The 23,493-nt window shown below is 39.3% G+C and overlaps 1 protein-coding gene across 2 annotated transcripts in view; it reads left to right on the top strand.

Moving 5' to 3' along the window:
• Nucleotides 1-23,493, top strand: part of tspan4a (tetraspanin 4a) — a 180,753-nt gene that overhangs the window by 131,433 nt on the left and 25,827 nt on the right. For both annotated transcript variants that reach the window (XM_085357304.1, XM_085357296.1), the window contains one exon: nucleotides 5,780-5,854. In XM_085357304.1, the coding sequence (XP_085213430.1) occupies nucleotides 5,780-5,854 (75 nt within the window). The remainder of the gene's footprint in view (nucleotides 1-5,779; nucleotides 5,855-23,493) is intronic.

A 23,493-nucleotide genomic window follows, 5' to 3' on the forward strand; every position in this document is an offset into this window, starting at 1 on the left:
ATAAATGTCTTACTCCTCCTCCATTTAAGCTCCATTGTTGTAACTCCTAAGGGTAAATTTTATATGACATCCCACTTTGTGACCCCTTACAAAAGCAGCGAATGCACAGGGCTGCTTATAAGATTTCATGTCTCTGTGTGTGTTAACAGTAGATCCTCTTCAACTGGCTACAGTGCTACTAATGCACTGACTTATTTACTTAAGCAAAGAATCAGAGTAACTATTTAAAAATCAGCCTCGTTTGACGACAAATTTGTAAGCTGTAATGTTTTCACTCCATAAAAGCCTCATTTTGCTTTCTTTTACTTTGATCTTCTATAAATCTTTTTTTTTTCTGTACTTATGCGGCTGGAAGCCACTGCTGTAAACAGAATAACCTATTTCAGTTTGAATAATGACATTTCAGGGGAAACATATTGAGTCTGCTTCGGTAATGGGATCCAAGTCTTTGTTTCTAATAATTTATTGCTGCGAGTGCACAGACAGAACAAAACAACCCCACTTCAGTTTTAAGGTTTGGTGGTGATGTGTTGCTTACACGTCATTTGCACATACATCATTACAAGTCTGAGCTCAAGCTACTACGGCACAATTAAAGCATGATGATCTAAAAATGTATCTCCACTGCCTGCTGCATGTAACATTTGAGTGTTCTTAGACAACATCTTTGCAGAGCAAATTGGAAAGAAAAAAAGTTCCTATTTTACGTCTGAATTAAAACAACATTTTTACACAGAAAAATACATTTTGCTATGAAAGTTAAGTACTGGGAAGTTGCCTCTGTCCTATTAAATGAATTGTATGTCATCAAGATAGCAACTGCTTGATACTTCTGCACTCGACGTAACTGGCACGCTGTTATTGCTTTTATTATTATTAGTATTTCTATGCAGTTCACAAATGGATTTTCATCACTTACAGTTAATTTCTTCAGCCCTTTGATAATAGTAACCCACTGAAAGCAGCAGCTTGAAATTCCTCAAGCTTATTTAATAGCTTTCTTGTATTATATTAGAAAAGCAGAAAGCAGTATTCTGCGGTGGAACGATTCCACTGAGTGTGGTTTTTGCCTGTGGTCTAAAAGAGAAGTTAAAAACTTCCTATTAAGAGCAGAGTGATGGAGAAATATGCAGAGAGCCACAGGGGATGAGTCTGTTTGTTTTGCGAGCGCTGGCGAGTGCCGGTTTCTCCTTCTAAACGATGTCCGCTTGCTTGCTTGTAATTTCACAGACTGCGAGACACACCCCAAAACACGGAGAACCACCGAAAGACTGAAGAGAGGATATAAATAGCATTTTTGCGTTTTTCTTCACTAAAACATGCAGTGTTCCCAAATCGGGGTTGTGATGCAGGACTTTCAAAAAATAAATAGAAAAATGTTAAAAAACTTGTAAAAACTGAAAAGCGGCTCCAGCAGCAGCAGCAGGAGCTGTAAACAAGTTGTGACCTCCAGGAATAAATAATCAAGCTGGAGCAGAAGTGCAGAAAACTGCAGTTCTTCCAGTGGCCCCCTTGGGATTGGCAAGTCAGTTTCTACACCTCCTCCATTTAATATTCAGTAATACAGCAGAAATAAAAAAAACTGGTATAATTTCTTTTTTTTACAACTCCCTCAATTGAATTGCATTATGGGTTTATAATTTGGGGGTGTTGCCACTAGGAGCACTAATACAATTATTTAACAAATAAGATACCTTGCTGTGTGTGTGTACATTACAGACCAAGTAACCTGGTGAATGAAGAATTTTCCTCATATGCTACCTAGCATTCCAGCTTGCACTGGAATGGTTCGCAGCCGAGTGTGAAGCGGTGGGAATGAGAATCAGCACCTCCAAATCTGAGGCCATGGTCCTCAGCTGGATAAGGGTGGAGTGCCCACTCCGGGTCGGGGATGAGTTCCTGCCCCAAGTGGAGGAGTTTAAGTAACTCAGGGTCTTGTTCACGAGTGATGGGAGAAGGGAGCGGGAGATCGACAGACGGATTGGTGCTGCAGCTGCAGTGATGTGGACGCTGTACCAGTCCATCATAGTGAAGAGGGAGCGGAGTGTAAAAGGGAAGCTCTCAATTTACCCTCACCTATGGTCACGAGCTGTGGGTAGTGACTGAAAGAACGAGATTGCGGATACATGCTGCAAAATTGAGCTTCCTCTGAAGGGTGGCTGGCCTCTCTCCTACAGATAGGGTGAGAAGTTTAGCCATGCGGGAGAGGCTCAGACTAGAGCTGCTGCTCCTCTAGATCGAAAGGAGCCAGTCAAGGATGGTTTGGGCATCTGACAAGGATGCCCAAACCATAAATAAACCTTACCTTAACTTACCCTTACAAGGATGCCTTACGGGCATGTCCCACCAGGGCAGACCCAGGACACGCTGGAGAGATTATATCTCTCAGCTGGCCTGGGAACGCCTTGGTGTTCCCCCAGACAAGCTGGAGGAGGTGACTGGGGAGAGGGAGGTCTGGGCTTCTCTGCTTAGGCTGTTGCCCCCGCGACTTGGCCCCGGATAAGTGAAAGAAGATGGATGGATGCTACTTAACACCAGTTAGCGTGTATATGTGTCTCTGTACAAGTCTAAAAATGACCGAATTCTGTTGCTATTGGGATAAACAAATGTTTTCTGTTCATATTTGGACTCCGTCTGGCTTCTTGTGGAAAAGAAATGGTAAATGCAGTTATAACAGTGGGAAGAATGCCTGCGGCAAAATCAATCTGCGCTGGAAGTTTGACCATTGCACCGAATGTAAATTTGAATTTCTAGCCTACAGTTATTCAGTCTCTACTCACTTAACGCTCGATAGGGGAAAATATTTTCCTTCAAGGATCAAAACAGACCAAGAACTATCGCAAAAGTCAAAATAGCAGAAAATCAGACTTGATCCTTGCTATTTTTATAGTTTTGCTGGAGTGTGTTTGCTTTATTTATTAGTGTATGTTAATTATACACGTAAACTGTCTGTTGATATTTTTTAATATATATTTTTTTGCAAAACTGTTCATGAGAGAAAAAAAATCATATTATCCCAAAATATTGAATTTCTTGAATCCACATCAGAGAATGTTATTTTACTTCTTTAGCTACTAAAAAACATTAGTGTTTACTGGAATTTCACACAAGGCAGGTCTTTATCGCTCAGACAATGAAGGCTGACAGAACAATAGAAATTGATTTCAGATGGTTATTTGAGAGCGCCTCTTGAAGAAGAGCACAAGTGAGTCAAACGCACCGTGGGTTGTATGCTGCCATCAGTTTGATACCTAGTCGGTCTATCACCTTCCAGGGTTGCCACTGAGACTTTCATCCCTTCCACGCTTAGTGATTCATTCATGCAGGTGCTGCCAAAAGACCTTAGGGGCCCACTTGATGCCAGTCCTGTGAACTAGCAACACTCACATCCACTGTCAAGAAAACACCTGGAATACACAGAGGACACAGGAGCCATGAAAACTTTACTTGTACTGTGTTTTAACCCCCTGTGATGCTCTTTCAGTGTTTCTGTCTGAGCTGAAAAAACCCAGACAAGAGTGTAAAGTAATGCTGCGCTGCAGTGCTTTGAGCTACATGCTAAGGTTAGTATGCTCCCATGCTCAGTTCAGTGCATAATGATATTGTTAAAATGCTTACCTAAGGGTTGGTACGAAGCAGCACTAACAGTCCAAATGCCGGCTCTTAACTTGTTTCCCGAACCTCTCAAGTGTCCTATTTAAGAAAAGGAAAAGAACAAATTCTGCTTGCTGCTTGTCACAATTTACTTAAAAGCTCATTTCTGTCCCTCATGGCTCAGTCAGCTCTCTTACATGAATCAAATAAAGCAAACAGATACCCATAAAAGAATCTCTTTAACTCCAAACCCTGCATGAAAATTATTTTTACACTTTCTTCAATATCAAAACAAGATATAGTTGACGGCACATCTGAGAGCATCACCAACACGAAAGCTGACAGCTCATTCAGCTCGTTTAAGGGTGTCAACAAATATACGCAGACAAATATGAGGCTTAGATTTCAGGTCGCAAAGTAACAAGAAAGTGACTTTATGTAAACAAAGTTCCAAGAAAATGTGAATTTGATTTAAGAATGAGGGGAAAAAAATCCATTAACATTAAATTGTCCCATAAATAAGGCTCTAAAATTGTTGCAGTTGAGGTCACCACAGCAGTCGCACGCTCAGCCTCTCCTTAAAACGAGTTCCTTTAGAGGTGGTTGTGATACACTCTATTTCCAAAAGTATTAACTCGTCTGTCATCGCACGCATATGAGCTTGACGTGCATCCCATTCTCAATCCATAGGGTTTAAGATGATGCCAGCCCACTCTTTGCAGCTATAATAGCTTCAACTTGTCTGGGAAGGCTTTCCACAAGGTTCAGGAGTCTATGGGAATTTTCTTACAGATGCGCATTTGTTAGGTCAGATACTGAGAAGGCCTGGCGCTCAATCTCTGCTCTAATTCATCCCAAAGGATTGAGGTCAGGACTCTGTGCAGGCCAGTGAAGTTCTTCTACACCAAACTCACTCATCCGTGTCTTTATAGACCTTGCTTTGTGCACTGATGCTCTCTCAGAGGCCATCCCAAAACTGTTCCCACAAAGTTTTGAGCATGAAATTGTCTAAAATGTCTTAATATGCTGAAGCTTTAAGAGCTCTTTTCACTGGAACTAAGGAGCCGAGCTCAGCTCCTGAAAAACAGCCCAACACCATAATCCCCCCTTCCACCAAACTCCTCTTGGCACGATGCACTCAGACAAGTACGGTTCTTCTGGCAACTGCCAAACCCAGACTCATCTTTCGGATTGTCAGACAGAGTAGCATGATTCATCACTCACGGTGCCACGCTAGAATTCACTGAGCTCCCGAGAGCAACCCATTCTTTCATAAATGCAGAAGCAGTCTGCATGCCTAGGTGCTCGATTTTTATACATCTATGGCCACAGCTGTGATCGCAACACCTGAATTCAGTGATTTGAATGGGTGAGTGGATACTTTTCGCGATATAGTGTATGTCAGCTTTTTAAAAGGGTGGGCAGGGAAGCTGACTGCCTGCAACCTTTAAGCCAGCCTGCCAGCTAGAATAGCTCGACCAGTCTCAATCTTCAATTGCTGCATAACGCTGACGTGTGTACATGTATTTGTCCCCAGAGATCAGCCGATAATCGTGGTGCCGTTTCATTGAGATAGTTTTATGACCTTCAGGATCATTGTACAGTTGCCTCTCAAAATGTTTCACTCCTCAGCGTTTCAGACACTCACTTCCATGTGTGAGAGACAGAGCCATGTCCTAGCAGAGTAGGTGATGGATGAGCTCGTAACTGTTTTAAGCACTCAAATGGACCCGCAGGAAGAAGATGTATCGCCCATCAAGCAGCTACGCCTGGCCTCTATAGAGAGGAGAGGATGGCAGGGACTGGTGAGGAATAAAATGGGGCTCTTCTAACAAATTTAAAAGTAGAAGAAAACTGTATATCACCTCTCCCAAGCTGTGCTACTGATAGCCCATCTCCTTCTCGTTCTGCCTCTCTCTGTACTCTTGACCTGTCAGTTAGAAACATAAAGGCTTCAATCGCTCCTATTTGGCTGACTCTTCTTTCCTTGACAGTCTCTGCTCATTTCTTGCTTTCCTTACTTTTCTCTCAAACACGCTGGTTTTCTCTTCTTTTTATTGTCCAATTCATTTAGTCTCCACATAAAGACTCCTATTATCCTCCTTTGTTGTCCTTCTGTACTGTACTGATAAATGATGAGTTCAATGACTCATTTGTCTTCACTCTCCACTTTGTGTCTCCACAGTTCTTTATCCTGCTCCTGCTCATCTTCTTCCTGGAAATTCTGTCTATCATGCTTTTCTTCATCTACCAGGATGAGGTAAGTTGCCACTATTACTCTCATCGTGTTATATTTTATGGGTTTTCCTCACCTGTGCAAGATATTAATGACTGTAGAAGAAACTCTCCAATACATTGCATGCCCTTCATATGTCAGAGAGATTGTCGATGTTTCAAAGTGGGGCTGGCATCCAAAATGATGCAGCTCAGTAGCAAGGTTGTTTTGAAGTTCATACAAGCAGTGCTGCGTATGTCAGCTGACATTTTGCATAAACAATGGCTCAATGGGGCTCGGGCTGGTGCACACGCGCCTTTGGAGAGATGTCTGTGTCACAGTTTCCTTTCCTTGTTAATAAATCATATTTCATCTCTGCTCATCTATTTTGGAGGAATTTCGTTGTAAATAAACAAGTCAGACAAGAGTAAATAAGGTGATGAGCCATCCCTCTGCTAATATGAATTTGTAATCCCTTCACATTTTCAGCTGAGGTTTTATTAATGCATTGAACGGATATGTTAAATTCCTCACATATTAGTTTTAATTATGGGCTTGAGGGCTGGCTTTTGAAATAGGTATGAAATTTTAACAATCAGTAAAAGAGCTTGATTTATGCCTTGTTTAACGGTAAAGACACAGATGAAAGCACCGACACTCTCTGCGTTCTGTCCACAAACATCCATCAAACTGAGAATAACAGACGTCATGTTGACAGTGGGTTTTAATCAGACTTGATGAGATTAGTGAGATTACTCAGCGAATTACACTGCAGAGTAAGTCTGGGTCAATGCAATCAATGGATAAATATTTTAAAATATAGCGCTTTTTATCGCAGTTCCTTTATGTTGGTCATCACAACTAAAATTACAATTAGAAATTGAACAGAAATGAGTGGGCAAATTAAACTGCAGTGAACAATAAAAACAATTTGCTTTTGTATAATTTAATGGTTCCCCCTTTAAATATTTTGTGTAACATGCAACAAAGTATTTTTATTTCATTACTGGAGATAAAAATCTTGATTTCATTCAGCTTTTTTTTAATCAATAAATTATCATTACTCGTAGCAATAATTGAAAGCCACAGAGACTGTTCGTCTTACAAGCAGTTCCTAAACAAAAGAAATAAAAGCATTTTTTCATTGTAATGTAAAATTAAGAAAACGCCTCAAGCAAGCTGAAGTTGGACCATTTTCATGAGAAAATTATGCTCGTATTTTTCTTTTATGCCTTTGATTTCATCGATTGAAATCATTAATCATTTAATCATCAAGAGAAGCAGGCAAGTGAAGTGGACGCAAACTGTAGAGCCTTGTAATTAATTACTGGAAATTTCACAACTGCTTCCATTACATTATTCATCTGCTGGGACAGAGACCGCTACCACCAAAGACTTAGGCCAAGGACAACCCTGGTAGTAATTTCTTTGTAGATTTTGGTAAACAACAACCTACTTTGATATTTCCTTGTGTTTTTATTCGGATGATGTTTCCAGCCGTAGACCTTGGACCTGCGTCTACTTTGTTCTGGCTTTTATGTCTTCGCTGCTATAATTCTGGCACGATCATAGAATTGCTTAATGTGTCATATTTCCATCACAGTTTGTCTCTGGTACTCTAATTCTCTGAATACTTGTGGACTTGCAGGTTCCTCTGGGCTTTCATCCAATCAGCGGTACTCTGTTTAGCCTTTAATGAATGTTGTCTTGTGTCACGCCTCACCTTAGTATCTGTGTTCCTTAATGTTGAGTGTACCCCATTATTCAACCTCTAAATAATTCAGTTTTGTCTACCCAGGAGGTGATTAACGACAGAACAAAGTTTTAAAAAAATGTTAGGGATTCTGCAGAGCTTGGGCACTGTGGGAAATCATTCACAGTAAAGAATGGGTGGCCATTAACAGGGTGAACTCTCTCGCTTTTTAAACAGCCAGACGCAGGACACCTAAAAGTATTATTGTATCTTTATATAGTAGAAACTGTACCCTAATGGAAAATATGATTACAAAAAAAATTGAATATTACAAAGTCCCCCTCAGGAAACGACCGCATAAGTCATTTTTGTGTAAGCTGTTTTTATGATCTAGTTATTCTTTCATCCGTGTGATGTCACTTTAATACTGGATGGAACTCAGCTCTGTGGTAATCTAGAAAATCGAGCTTTTAGACATTTTATAAAAGGGCCTGTTTTGACACAAACCATTACTTTAACTCTTAATCAAGCATAGATGGTCAAAACAAACCTGAAATGGCTCCAGGTGGAAGTTCAGCTCCAGTTTCCAGATTGAAAAATGTCTTCTAACTTGGAAACAAACCTGTTAGTTAATGCACAATTTGCTTCACTGCTGCTGTTGGTAAAAAACCTGCATAAAGCAAATGATAGATGCATGTTTGGTGCTCAGAGCATAATGCACTTTCCTACAGGGTAGCATACTTACTGATTTTACTTATAACAAGCTTGAGTCTCATTGTTGACTGAACATTAAATCATAATAATAATAATAATAATGGATTGGATTTATATAGCGCTTTTCAAGGCACCCAAAGCGCTTTACAATACCACTATTCATTCACTCTCACATTCATACACTGGTGGAGCCAAGCTACGGTTGTAGCCACAGCTGCCCTGGGGCAGACTGACAGAAGCGAGGCTGCCATATCGCGCCATCGGCCCCTCTGGCCAACACCAGTATAAAAAACACTCTTGTTACGTGCTGCGTCTAGAAAGACCAAACACAGAATCCAGATTAGGCACAGCTGATAAAATGAGCTGCTATTGGCCATCAAATGAAGAATCAAAGTCCAATAAGAAAAGGAAAAAAATAAAGTACAAGGACAACACACAGAGCACAAGCAGATGGTAATTAGATATGTACAGGTGCAAAGGAGTTACAGACGGCTGCAGATGAAAGTCACAGTCACAGTGGAGGGAAAGGAACAAAAATGGGAAGTAAAACCAAAATTTATCAAAAAAAACATGATGTGACCAGAAGAAAAATAAGTAACAGAAACATGAAGACACTGAAATGTGAAGACAAACATTAATCATGACGACAGAGACAAGCGAGCAAGGAAATGGGAATAAGATAACACTAGAAACAACAACAAAGGATGGGGAATCCACGGGGAACATGACAGCTTTAAGCAGTTTCAAGATATTTGACATCCATCCATCCACTTATCCAATTAAGGGCTGCCGAGCCGTTGTCACAGTGCAAGAGGGTCATTGCTCGTTTTAGTTAGCTGTACCTAAACAAGTAGTAGGTTTTTTAGTTGTAGGAGAACATAGTGTAAAAGTCTGAAATGTCTTGTTATAATATAGATTTTTTTTCCACCCAAAAGAAACACTGTGGGGTGTTTATTATTTGGGGAGAATTTACTGTGTTATGATGTCAAACAGAAATGTTATTGAGTACAGACGTACAAACACCTCCTCCATCACTATAATAACATCCTGGAAGCTGCTGGGAGTACAAGACAATGTCTTTCCTCCCGTATGCAAAGCCCTCCAGTTACCATAACTTAAACCGAGTGCAGCAGTAGGTGCATTTTGATGAACTCCATCCCCGTCTACAGGGATGGTCACGCTTAGTGGTCTGCTTTATTACACCTGCTTTAGCACTGATAAAAAGCTCTGTGATGTAGCTGCAAGCTACTTGCAACAGCCCACACATCTTGCATTCACCTGAAATGGTCATCGTTTGTTTCACTTTGTTGGCTACTAAGGATGATGAAAAGGTCCTGTGAGGTTAACTTCAGTGGACCCAGCGTGGCTCAGAATGTCAAAGGGAATAAAAATAAGTCTGACTCGGGGTGGGGTGGTGGTACTGAAAATTGATGTATGGTGCTTTATACTATCTCCATGTGGGTTTACTGCCTTGTCCTCTTGGCATTTTTATCACCTCGCGGGAAAATTACCCCATCGGACAAGCACCAACAAAGCAACAGAAACAGCAGATCACTTGCACTATTTTGTTTAGGGATCAGGAGACTGGCAGCACTATTAGAAGTACAATGTGATGCATACTGCTACCAATAATATCATACGTCACAGTAGCTGTATTATTAGTTGAGCCGCAGAGAAAATCTAATCTCATAACAACAAAGGTCTCTGCATTAAATTAAGTATAAAGACTAATGAGCCTCTCACACCTCTTAAGTGTAGTCAGTTAATCCAGTGCTTGTTAGCACAATAATATGCCAAGAAAATAAGCGCTTAGTGTTAATCACATATTTAAATGACGTCTGGTGTGTGGACAGTGTATTGCTTCTCCAAAGTATCCTAAACAAGGAAATATCAGGAGAAAGCCAGTTCAACCAATAACATTCATGCATGGAGAGCTGAAGGGGAAGTGGAAATTCCAGGATCCGTTTGGCAAGTTGAAAGAATTTCATTTCAAACCTTTTATCATTTATAGCAGCAGCTTCAAGACCCCAGAATCAGTCTTTCTCTATTTGTCATTCACAAGCCCAGTATCAAAAAATCAACAAAACAAGGGGCCCCTATCAAACACAATTTCCAATATGTCCCAGCGGTGAGTTCAGCACACATAATTTAAACCATACCTGCAAGCTGCTGATCAGGAAGAACCTTCAAGTTGGAGGCATCGAGAATAATGTGAGGTGTTTGTAAGCAACAGTTTGTAGACTTTAATCTCCAGACATGCGAAACGGGTGTTAAAAGTAGGGCTGGGTATCGTCACTGATTTCTAGAATCGATTCAATTCCGATTCACAAGGTCCCGAATCGATTCGATCCACGATTCGATTTAATTCGATTTAATTCGATTCGATTCGATTTAAATCTGGGAAATTTTGACAGTCAGAAATATTATAATTCAGATCAGTACATTTACATATTTTTGTATCAATAAAAAGGAAGCTGACACACGCAAGACTTTATCACAGGTGTGAGCGTCACAGCAGATGCCTTTGTGTCAAAGTAGCTGAAGATAAAACACAGAAAAACATGAAGGTGATTTTCCTGGCCTGGGATTTTATAAAATATTCTGCAGTACATCAAAAACGAAAGAAAACCATTAATCAACATATGAACACTACCTCTGATGTTACAGCGGTTTTATTAGAGACACAGCGTTTTGCATTTTGAATAATTTTAAAAAGTTTAAATTTGTTCAGTATTGAACAGCAGAAATGAGGTTTTCTTTTCGGAAGAATGTAAAAGGGAAAAAAACAGCGGCTGACAGCGCTGTAAACAACAGTAGACTTGTGCGTAACAAGCAAGCGAATAATGAAGAAAGGGAAACTGTTCTTGAAGTACAGAGAGAGAGAGAGAGAGAGAGAGAGCTGTGCATCGCGGTGGAAGCAAAACAGTAAAAGTCAGAGTGAATACATGACGATGTTTATGTGAAGCGTTTGGATCTTCTTTTGCTGCTGGTTCGGTCAATATTGTTTGGAGAGAGATCAAACTAACAGCTTTAGAATCGGCTCATAAAGGGCGTGAACACAAAGCGTGGACCCGCCGACAGATCAGAATCAGCGAGCTGTCGGCTTTCAGCCCCGACCGTGAGAAAGGCGACATCTAACTGATTCTGATCCGCAGGTCGCGCTGTGTGTTTAAGTCTATGTGCAGAATCCGTGTACCTGCTCTCATTTACTGTCTTAACTGTTTGGTGGTTCTTGAAATTTTGTGAGATGTCACCAGAGATTCTGGCATTTCGGGCAAAATAAATTTATATTAAAAAAATCGATTCAGGATTTTAATGAATCGATTTTACGTTATCCAAGCCAGAATCGATTTTAATCGATGAATCGATTATAAAAACCCACCCCTAGTTAAAAGGTCTCAACCAAAGTGCAAGTAATAGAGTAAATACTTGGAAACCAACCACTGGAAAGTGGTAACACTGAAAAGGTCAATACAAGTGATTCAAATTATTGGCCGTTCCTCCTCCGGGTTCTTGATAAGTTACCCCCAGGGTCCATATAAAGCTGTTGCACAACTATATTGATAGGACCTCTCGTCCTAACCAATCAATAATGAAAAAGCTGTTTGTGTACACTGATTTAGAAAGCTTATTACATTAGTTTCCTGTACACTGCAGTAGATTGTACAGTTGTATTGGTTTTACAGCCGTCCACTGCAGAATGAAACCACCACATATCAATATTTGGTTGTGAGTGCAGAGACACACACAGACTCCTTTACTGTGTGAGCGGCTGAAATGAAATCAATCAAATAGACATATCTATGAAGTAAGAATGCTCTTTGATTTAAGATTCAAATCCAATATCTGCTTGACACCAACACTGATACCCAGCAGACTTCTGCATCTGCTGGGATTTTTGAGTTCAAACACAGTCTGCAACAAAGGCCCTGTAGCAAAAATGTTTCATTTTGACATATATGAGTTAAAATGAAAAGAAGAACTCTGCTCTCAGATACTCTTAAACTGCTCTGTGTCATCAGCCTGTGATGTTCTTTTTTTAGGAACACTTATCATATTCACTTTTCAGCTGGAATGATTTCACCTCGGCGTGCTCCGTCTGCTTCTGCTAAGAAAATGCGACAATAGTGACATTAGGAGTTTAGATTTAAATTGAGGGGTTGAGAGAAAGGAAAATTAACATAATAGTGAGAACTTTAAGTCAAGAGTATATCTCTTAAGACCATTAAAGGCAACTTGTCTTGTGAAGCCATACTCTTAGAGGGATTAACAATGAAAGTTCAGACAAAAAAAAACAACAACAATGACAACAACAAACTTCACAGCTCTCAGTAAGGTGAGGAATAAACAGGCAGTTTGGTGAACTGCTAATCATATGATATAATACACAGCTCTACAAGTGCTACTATTGTTTATTCAGTTATGTTCTATTAAAATCCTCTGAACTTAAATAACTAAAGCCTTTATGTTGTCACTAAAAATATAAATCATGCAAATCTGATCTGCATTTAGATGATTGCATAATTCAGCAATGAAAAAGTTGCACTACTAAAAATTTGCTTTTTAAGTTGTTTACGGTATAAACAGATTGTTTTTTATAGACTTCATTAATATGAACTGCTTTCCTCATTCATAATTCTCCATTTAGTTGTTTTTCTGTTATCTGTGGAAAATAAATTGAATTCAAGCAAATTTCTTGTGTAATTATGCCCGATTACAAAACTGCAACACCAGTGGATTTGAGAAACGTATTTCTGCTGTCAGAATCACAAAGCTTTCATTCATTGTCATTTACTGTAATGTTTGGTGACTGCATGAAGCCTCTTCTTAGGAGTCTTGTTCAGCCTTCTCGTAAAATCAAAAAAGCCGATAAGCGGCATAAAAAGCAAGCGATTTGGGCTTTGTTCTGCTGTGGCTTCATCATAACATGAGCATCATTCTAGAGTGTAGCTCATCCTGTCAGGATCATTTGTGTCCTCAGCTCTACACGTTGGTACTCATGAGGTAAGAGCAAGATGAGATATTTCCTCAGTAGGTGTCTGTCATGGGTAGCAGTAATTACATATTCGCTTGTGCACTTTGGGACCCGTCAAGGTGAGCTAATGCAATCGTAAAAAGGAAGTCACAAAGAGCTATGGCCAGGCTTACCCACTACACCAAAAGGGTATTGGCCATTAAAATATAACATTAAAATATAATAGTGTCCCTGTTTCTTGTTGTACTGTAACATCGAAAAGCTTAATATGAAATACTGGCCACATGTTTTTGCGACTGTTAATCTCAGACAAACAATTAGTTAATGGTTTGGAAACAAGCAGCTAAATCATGAGCCACTGATGTAGAAAAAAAGAAGTCTTGATGTACAAAACATGTAATATTAAATATCCTTTATAAATATTAATTCATGCCTTTTCCTTATGCAAATGAACAGATCCAATCAGACCTAATAAAAAAATGTGGTACTATGAGATATAACTAAAATCACTGGAATAGATTCAATCAGTGGATCTTGACTGACTGATTTCCAGTCAAACTTTGATGTCCGTTGTACATATTTACATTTATAAATGTACATAACCACTTAGCTTACATTTCATTTTATTTTGACAGTAAAATAAACTGGCATATAAAAACAGTAATGAGATGGATTCTCTTAAACATTTTCCATGGTTTGGTAATGATGGTAGAATTTTCCTATATTTACTGGATTACAATCAAATAGCTTAAAAACCAGTGTTATTCCCATTGATCCCAGGGCTAACTACCAAATGAAGTCATGCCAAACTTAAATCCTGAAGTTAATCAGACAACAGATGACAGAGGAAGTCAGATATTCTCAAAGCTTTCATGAACGAGTGTCAATTTAGGAAACCAGGCTGTAGTTGAGACCTGCAGAGGAATAGTGCACACATCAAAAAATAAAAAAAAAATACAAAATCTGGAAACCAATCATTTATTTATTAACCATTAAGCTGCCAGAAAGATTCCCTGACAGTGTGCGAATGGGGTGCAGTTTGTCACAGTAGCCAAGCAAAGTAGTAAACGTAGACATTGGCAACTGCCCTAATTTCAATCATGCCTGTGATGGACTAAATAGGCTGTTACTGTCAGTCTGCAATGTGTTAAGTTTTAAAATGTAAGTTGTACTTTTGGTTTATGTTTTTATGTTTCAGTTCATAGGATGGTTTAGTCTTTTGGCCTTTTTCAGTTGATTGAACTATTTTTGAGGAACAAGTCAGGCTCCACTTAAAAGTACAAAATGCTTTTTTCTTATCGCTGTACATGCCAGAGAGAGTTTGTCATGGAAACTCCTTTGTTTTTGGTTTTTGTTAAGAATGCAAAGCTGTGACACCATGAGTGTAGTGGGTTGCTGGGTTGAGCTTCATGTTAGCACAGATACAGGAGAGAATCATCAGTGTAATCAATTAGTAGCAATGCCATGTTATTCATACATATCCAAAGAAAAGGAATTATAGTGCTACCCAGTCCTACCTTTCTCTTATTAAAAAATAAAGAGGGGGTGTTTTTGTGCTTACTCAAGTTAATCGAATGTTATTGGAGAGGTTTATAGCAACTCAAAAAAAAATAAGCGACTTAAAATACTTCTTTTAATGAATGAATGCATAGGTGCAATCAGCATCACAATGTGTCATTAAGAGGGAGGCCTACGGTTAAGGGTTGTTTTACAAGCCTCTAAAGACTACAGAGAACAGATGGTCCATACAAATTTGCTGAACACATTTCCTATGTACCCATAGCTGCAATATATTGTGTTGTAAATCATTCATGTGCTAAATAGATGGGTTAAAGCAAAGCATTATTAAATAATCCTAAGTGAACTTTCATGCCTCTGTGAACAATGAAGTGAAACACCTTTCATCTTGTTGGTTGGGTTTGAAATTAATATCTAGTTTTTCCAGCGAGAGAATGGATCGTGGTAAATTTTGCTGACACGCATCATTTCTCATGAGATCCAGCACCTGTTTCTGCTGTCAGGCGCTCTCACATCAGTGTCTCGTCTTCTTGGCCATGTTCCAGTTTTGTTCGCCTTAACGTGAAAAATTGGGAAATAACTTGATACGGGGAGGGAGAGAGAAAATGTATCTGCTTGTAAACAATCTACCGTACTTCATATACAGCTAAAGAGCAACCGTTCATGCAGTAAAGGAATCTACGGTACATGAAACCCACTGAAACCCTGTTTAACGTGTGATAGCTCCACTTTTTCCACATCATTACTGTTCTGGCATCAGCCATCAAAACAATTTAGCTTGTCAAGATATCAAAATGCCACACCGCTGTCAGAATACATTTCAAGCGTGAGAAATTTTCATTTCATGCCAACTGCAGTAATGCAATTAAGTAAACACCCCTGGCTAATCAAGTTACTAAAATACACCCACGTCAGGGCGATGTTTATATGAGAGACAAATTGAGATGATCGGCAAACCGACAAGACATTTGTTTGTGGAGTGCGGAATAAGTGCAGCGGGGGAATATGCAGTTTGATTACTGCAGATGATGTTGAGGAATTCCAAACATGGTTATTATAGGTAATTTGAATTGCAATCAGGCAAAAGGCAAAAATATACTTAAATCTCGTCAACTTGTAATTGAAACCCGATATGATGAAGAATGTTGCATTTATATCACGGTGCTTTATAATTGAGGATTCTAATAAGGACAAAATTAACATAATGAGGAGTTTTATTCCTAAAAACAAGCAAAAAAGATGAAGTGTTTTTTGATTTGTAAATAGGGTCTCCATGTATTACATTCATAAACCACTACCAACATTATCAACATCCACAAGTATGGCAGGATGGGGATTTTAACAAAAGGTCTAGGGTTAAGTCTAGGGGCTCTGCACTATAGCAATACCTCTTTAGGGTGCCTGTCTGTATTGGTGACCTTGAACCCTTTCTCTGGCACCTGCCTAGAGTGTGTTTACTTGTGTTTGCAGGCAGATGAAAGTCAGAAAGCTGAGCCATAGGAAAAAGTTTAGGAAGTATCCTATCTGAATGAGAGGATGAACAGAATATTTGTCTGAACTATGTACAAATGGTCCCAGTGGAAGGATAGTCTCAGAATATGTCAGTCTCCTCAAGAATTCTTTTTACACTGAAGAAACCTGGTTTCATCAGAGTTTACATAACAGGACAGCGTGTTTCTACTCTGAGGTAAAAGACGGGGCAAAAGAATCTGAAAGTCAACGTGACTGATTGCGTATGTGTTTTTACGTCTTTAAACCTAGTTTTTTTCCTGCTCTATCGGTGCATCATTTTTATGCTTCAAGTCATGCCTGCACGTCAGAGGGATTCTAATTTCAGTTTCACCTCTCAGTTGAACTACATTTTTCCTTCCTGTTAATTCAACAAGTTCAAGCCTACTTGAAGTTGGACTCCTAGGTATATTTTATTGCCTCAGATTATATATTTATTTTCTTAAGATGCAGCACAGTAAGAGCTAGCCTAATGTCTTAGGTACATGCAATGCCTACATCAGTGGTTCTGGTGTTATGGATTGAAAAATAGAAACTAAGTGTGGTTACTTATCTGTAGAGAGTATTTCACCTCGTGTCTGATAAAACAGTGTCAGTTGAGGGGTTTTATCATAAAATCCAAAAAGGCTTCTTGCAAAGGTTTACAATCCCTCTGAGCACTGTTAGCCTCAGGTGAACATCTGTGATATTACAAAGGCTTCACTGGCTCTTTAGGACAACATATAGAGCTGGGTGTGCGCTCTGATAGTGTGAGAGTTTATTTTGTTGGAAAAATCACAGTGGCACAAAGTGTGACATTACTAGGCTTGTTTAGAAAAACTCATTTGGGCTATGCTGAAAAAACATGAAAATTGCCCAATCTGGCTGGTTGTCAGATTAAAAATATTTTTAAGATGCAAATTAGTTTGGGCAAATTTGTGCAGCTTACCTCCCCCAATCAATTCCAAAAGTCACACTAAACAACTCTTTTTCAAGACATGATTATAATGGAAATGGAAATCCAACAGTACGAATAAAAAGCACACAATGTAAAGGAGTTTTGTTCCAAAGACTCACAGTTTGAATGAAATTAAAAAATGTGTCATTTAAAATACCTTTCAACCCCAGGTAGGCCAAGTATGGAGAAAAGTAAGATAACATACATATATGTACAGTGTTGTCTTCATTTTACATGCAAAAAAGTATGTGTGGCTCCCAGTGTTTTCTTTTCCATGGAAACTGGGTCCAAATGGCTTTTTGGGTGTTAAAGGTTGCCAACCCTTGCCCTAGAGTATGGAGGAATCTGTCCCTAAAAGATGTCACCTTTTTTTAATGAATAAAGATTGTTACCGTCAATATCTATTCAGCCAATCACATGACAGCAGCAATGTTTATATGGGTAATCATGTCGACATGATGAAGACAGCCTGCTGGATTTCAACACGAGCATCAGAATGAGGTATAATGTGATTAAAGTGACTTTGGATGCGGCATGCTTGTTGGTGCTAGAAAGACTGGTGTGAGTATGTCACAAATTACTGGTTTACTGCTGATCCGCTGGGCCGCAGCACCCACCCGGTCACTCCTGTCAGATCAGAACAGGAAACTGAGGCCACAATTCACACAGGCTCAACAAACCTTGACAACAGAAGATTAGAAAAACATTCAGCAATTGGATGAGTCTCGATTTCTGCTGTAACTTTCGAATGGTAAGTTCAGAAATTGTTGTAAACAACATGAAATCATAAAATTCAACCTGCCTGTATTGACGGATTAGGTTTGTGATGGTGATATTTTCTTTAACACTTTAGTACCAACTGAGCATCGTTTAAATGCCACAGCCTACCTGAGTACCATGTCCTTACTGACCACAGGGTACCCATTTTCCGATGGCTGCTTCCAGCACAATAACAAAGCTCAAATCATTTTAAACTGGTTTCTTGAACATCACAATGAGTTCACTGTACTCAGATGGCCTCCACTGTCACCAGTTCTCAATGGGATGGATTCAAGTCGCATCAGGTTGGTATCATGGAGGTGAAGCCAGCAAATCTGCAGCAGCTCTGTGATTTGTTTCCAGCACCTTTTTAAATTAGTGTGATCACAGATATAAGGCAGTTTGAAGCAAAAAGTATTATATAGATAGATGGATGGATGGTGTGTTCAGATTTTAAAATTCTCAGCACAATTTCTACCAGGGGTTTGTATCAATCATTGCCTCAGCATTTTTTTTTTAAATTTGAAATTCTTGCTGCAGTCTGTCACTGGCTGTTCCTGTCTGGAACACATAAAATGAGCTATCCTACGGCTGAATCTTAGAATAAACAATCCAACGTACCAGAGTAACTGGGATGCCAAAGCTTAGTATTATACAGACATGGCTAAATTAGCTGTGTTCTTTGCAACTTTTGTCATTTAAATAATTAATGACTTTTTTAAAATAAACAAAAGAGTCAAAGCCTCAGCAAACAAGACCAACTTATAATAGCCGCAGCAGTCAGCCTGCACATGCACCTCTCACCGAAGCACATATAAAAGGCATTTGTGCTGCTCTCTTTTGCTGCCACAATGCTGACCTGAAAGCTTTTCTTTGTTGATGCTGCTGGTGCTGTGCATGCAGCATTTCAATAACCCAACCTCGACTACAGTATCCACCTGTGAGGCTCAGAGTCAGTGCTCCAGAGAAGTTATTATTTTTTCATCATTATCTGTTTGATTGTGATGAGTCACAATGGCAAAGGCGTGACGTCAGTGCGAACACTGTGTGCACTCTGTTTAGACACAGCAGGCTTTCTGAACTATAGTGAAGGAAATGCAGCAGCTAAAAGGTGATAAGACCTCAGGAAAAAGGATCAGAATAGTTCTGTGATGTAAAACTGTTAAGGACAGATTGAAGGCACTGGATGACAGCTTCAGAAAAATGCTTCTGTTTGCTGTCAATAGCTGCAGGCAAAAGGCTTTAAGAGATATTCAGCTGCACATCAGAATAGTTTCACATGGTTTTTTAGAACATCAACGCTGAAACCAGGCACCAGAGGAATGCCTATATATCAGTTGAATTTCATTGTGCAGCATCTTGTATTAACGCCTAATGCCATGATTGAAGCTGTTAAAGTATCATCCTTCAAAACCTTGATTCCACTGCTTCGCTGCTTTCTGAGAGTGGCATTGATTGTCTACTCGTTTGCCAAGTTTGCCAAGTGTTAATCAGGAACTGATTAGAAGCAGTGGATGGAAAAGAGCTGGGGCTGTATTTGATTTGCCTCAGCTAAGGACAGAGATTAGTCACTTAAAGGGGCTTGCCACCCGCTTTAATAATTAACATATGTCATCACTGCTTCCCTGGACACAAGAAAAACTCCGTCAGCAGCTTTAAATGTGAGACCTGCGTGTCCTGGTTGCTGGCTTTCGCGCTTGAGAAGAAGGTTGCCTACAATATTGAGCAATCTGTCCCGAGGCACAGACAAAACGTAAACCGATTCTTCAGAAGGACAGCATCTCCCTATAAACCCTTTTCGAAATGCAGTGTAACGCTTTGATTTAAGCTCATATTCTAGGGGAAGCAAGTTCTTCTGGAGTCAAAAGAAATGCTCTGGAAAACCTGACTTTGGCTCATTTTTGATGGATGTCCTGGGCAGAGATGGGCAGTAACTGTAATCAGATTACTTTTTTCGAGTAACGAGTAAAGCAAGGGATTACTATTGCAAAAACGGTAATTAGATTACCGTTACTTTCCCGTAGGAACGCTGCGTTACTGCGTTACTAAAACCGTGATTTTTTTGCGAGAATGTCTCATGACAGTGAGGTAAGCGAGTGCTACGTTTGTGACAACAGCTGTGTGCAGATCAACAGTGGATCATATATCGAGTACTGGAGAGAGTATGAGCATGCGGCGTTTAAAGCGTGGAAGTACTGACCTTACTTTGAGTTTGATTCCATAAAAAGTGACAAAAACATTAGCGTCCATCGTGCGTGGGAAGAAAACTTCTTTTTACAGCGAAAAACCCCCCCTAAACTTCCAAGCAAGCTCCGAGTGCGCTACCACATAATGGGAAATTCACAGAGAAACTGCCGTATCCTTCCACTGACCGCTGCGGCACACCTGCACCAGGGTAAACCTCCGCCTACCCTACTCCTGCTTTACAGGTGAAAATAGAGCAAAAGGACTGCTAGTCTTTGACTTTATTTATTTTCTGCTGTGTTTTACTTGCATCTATTTGAAAGAGTGAGTGTAAACACAAAAAAAAAAAAAAATTTATGTGCTGGAATGTGCAGAAAATAGGTTTAAATGTTAAACAAATTTCTTCCAGTCAGTGAATGTTGCATATAATTACATTTTTGCTTGATGCATAAAGTAAAACAAGTTTTAAAAAGGGACTTTTCCATTTGATTACATTTTGTATGATGGATTATGTAGAAAAAGTAGAATTGGGCTGAGAGATCTATCGCTTTATCACCTCTTCAGGTTGTAAATTGTGTTTTATATAACCACTTCATCTTCCCCACAGTGTATTTGCGTTGCACACATTCTAACCTGCGCTGTGCCCTTTTGGCTCATTCTCTCTCCCTCTTTTCCCATGTTTACTTTTTTCCTGCACCCAATATCTTGCCTGCCTTCATCTCGCTTCTCTTTTTCAAATCCACATCTTTCTGGCTCATCTTGTGTCTGCTCTCCTCCCAATATACATCTCTTATCTCTCCTTGTATTGCTGCCATATAAATTATTGATGGCCCATCCTTGACTCGACTGGTGTAGTCAAAGGGCGACCCAAGTACCGAGGACAACATCAATACCAAGCTAAAAGTGCAGCTGTGGCTTGTGCACTCTCTGCTTGACTAACTTTAACCAGAGTCCCTCTTTACTAATGACCTACTTAGAAAAAAAAAATGCTAATTTGAATAAAAAGTTTTCTCTTTTTCTTTCCCCTCTCTTTTTATTTTAATTTGCAGCTCTTCAGATGACTCACAGCTCACTTCAGTCCACTCAAATGGGACATAAAGGCCCCGTGCGCTGGATTCTTACATCACTTTAGACATTGTTGTTGTGATGTCATGTTGTAGCTTGTGGCACCAGTTTATTTAGAAATCAGCGCTTCTTTATTGTTGCAAGAAATTACATCTGTTGTCATTTTTCTTTTCATTCAGAATTCTCTTTCATCTTCATATCTTTGAGGCATCCGAATTACGATTTTTTTTTTTTTTTTTACGTGTTTACGGATCCTAATGCAGCGTCTAATTGTGACTGAGCAATGTCATTTGCAGAGAAGGATGCCACCAATTATTAAGGAAACACCCAAATGAACAATATTAGGAAACTGCCTGTTCAAAAAAAATAAATCAGAAATAAGAGAATCAGTCATTTTAAGTGGCACATCTCACTGAACTCCTTTGTTCACATTCTTAATGTTTTCTTACTTCATCGCTTCTGGTTATCAGAGCATTTATTGTCAGCAACTTGGTACAGTTGGAGTTGCTGTTTTTGTCATTTTGATGATTTTTTATCGAAAAATGCAGTAACAATACTGTAAGGTGTGTATATACACACAGTATATATGGCAGGTATTCTCTTAGAGAGTACGCGAAATGAAAAACAGAATAGACAACAATATTGTAAGCTTGTCAGAGGTAGTGCTGTGCTTCTGGCGAATAGGCTTCTTATTTTTATTGCTGATCAAACAGAGCGGGTAAGACAGGCCTAGTTGCTGGCAGACCTTTCTCAGATTCAGACTGGGACTTTAAGCGAATCCTGATGTTTTTAGACACAAATTCTTTTGTTATCCTGATAAATAAACGCTGTCTGTTACAGATTAGCAGGACTGATAACGTTTGCTGCCTAGCTGCATCATACATACCCATAGATGGTATCAAAGGTCGATGTTGCTATCGTTATATCACCCAGTTTTGAAGACATGAGCCTACATCAATGGTTTCTACCATGCTTTTTTAAGATAAAATGCAGGTTTAAGATTTTTCTGCAATGGATCCATGTGTTTTTTACTGTCTGACATCTGCAGTGGTGCTGTGTAAAGTTGTGGGTCAACTGGAGGAGGTGAAGACAACACTGTTGGTACTTATATATTACAAATTTTGCTCTAATTCTTGTTTTTTGGTAGTATTTCTTAGTATGTGAATATTAGTATTTTAAAAAAAACTACTATGTACTTCCTGGGTGACGCGCTTAAAGGCTAGAGAAACGGACCATTGACCCTGGAAACTAAAGAAAATGATTGATGTAAATATTATTGCACACCTGTGGTGAGCGAAGCTATAATTGGTCTGTTGGTATATTTGTATCACTACACCTCGAAGAAGGCGCGACTGATGTCCATTGTGTATTTTTTATGTCTTTATCCCTGTGAAATATAAGCCGTTTATTCCTTTTTTTAAAATATGTTATTTTGTGTCTTTTTCTTTTGCTTATAACTGTTCCCACTTTTCATTTTTGTTGCCGTGTGAATCATTCTGTTATTTTCTTATCATCAACTGAAAGCTGTGGTCTTCAAGAAATGCTGCAAAAATCCAAAAGAACAGTGTGGTATCTGCTACCAGGAAGTCAAACATCGTAGCCTCAAAATGCTCATGTTACATAGAGGTTTGGAGGGGACCAAAGCAGGGCAAAAAATAAAGGGAGAAATTTGATTCATTTGAACTACGTGAAACAGGCGTTTCTCTGTCCTCTCCAAATAAATGATAAAGTAGAATAAATCAGGAGGCCTAGAAACAGAATTATTTAGAGGCAACAATAATTCAGGCCTTTAGGTTTGTCAGATTGTTGCTAGATTTTCTCCTTCCTAGTGTCCCTGTTTCGCTTTTAATACTTTTGTACTTTCAGAGCAATTCTTAGCTTATTGAGTTAGAAGGAGCAGTTCCTTTCTGGTAGTGTCTTTTGAGGTCTTCTGTTACTACTTCTCAGAACTAGGGCATCCTGTGTGCTCTGCAGGGGTAAAATGTTAAATGTAAAGGTTTACTCTGTTTTTCTCTGTTGGTTTGCTGTTCTCTTTTTCTGAGATTTCCACTTGTATGAGAGGTCAGCAGTAAAGTTCACTTGTCTGATGAGGACACATCGAATGCTGGCTGAATGAGAGAGGCCAGATGGAAAACGCATGTTGTGAAACCAAACGTTTCCAGTTAAGTTCTGCCACACAACATAATGCAGATTCCAAAAAACAAAAAAAAAGATGCAGTTTACTGCATGATAGGAGCAGGAGGGGCTGCTTTCCCCATTTAATTTGTGAAGATGTCACAATTTTAAGTATTATAAAAATGCACTTCACTTCTGTGATTGTTGTCCCCATG

The sequence above is a fragment of the Diplotaxodon limnothrissa genome, linkage group LG1, assembly GCF_057381915.1.
Source record: "Diplotaxodon limnothrissa isolate DT_005_m linkage group LG1, D_limnothrissa_male_GT1.1, whole genome shotgun sequence".
NCBI classification, from domain to species: Eukaryota; Metazoa; Chordata; class Actinopteri; order Cichliformes; family Cichlidae; genus Diplotaxodon; species Diplotaxodon limnothrissa.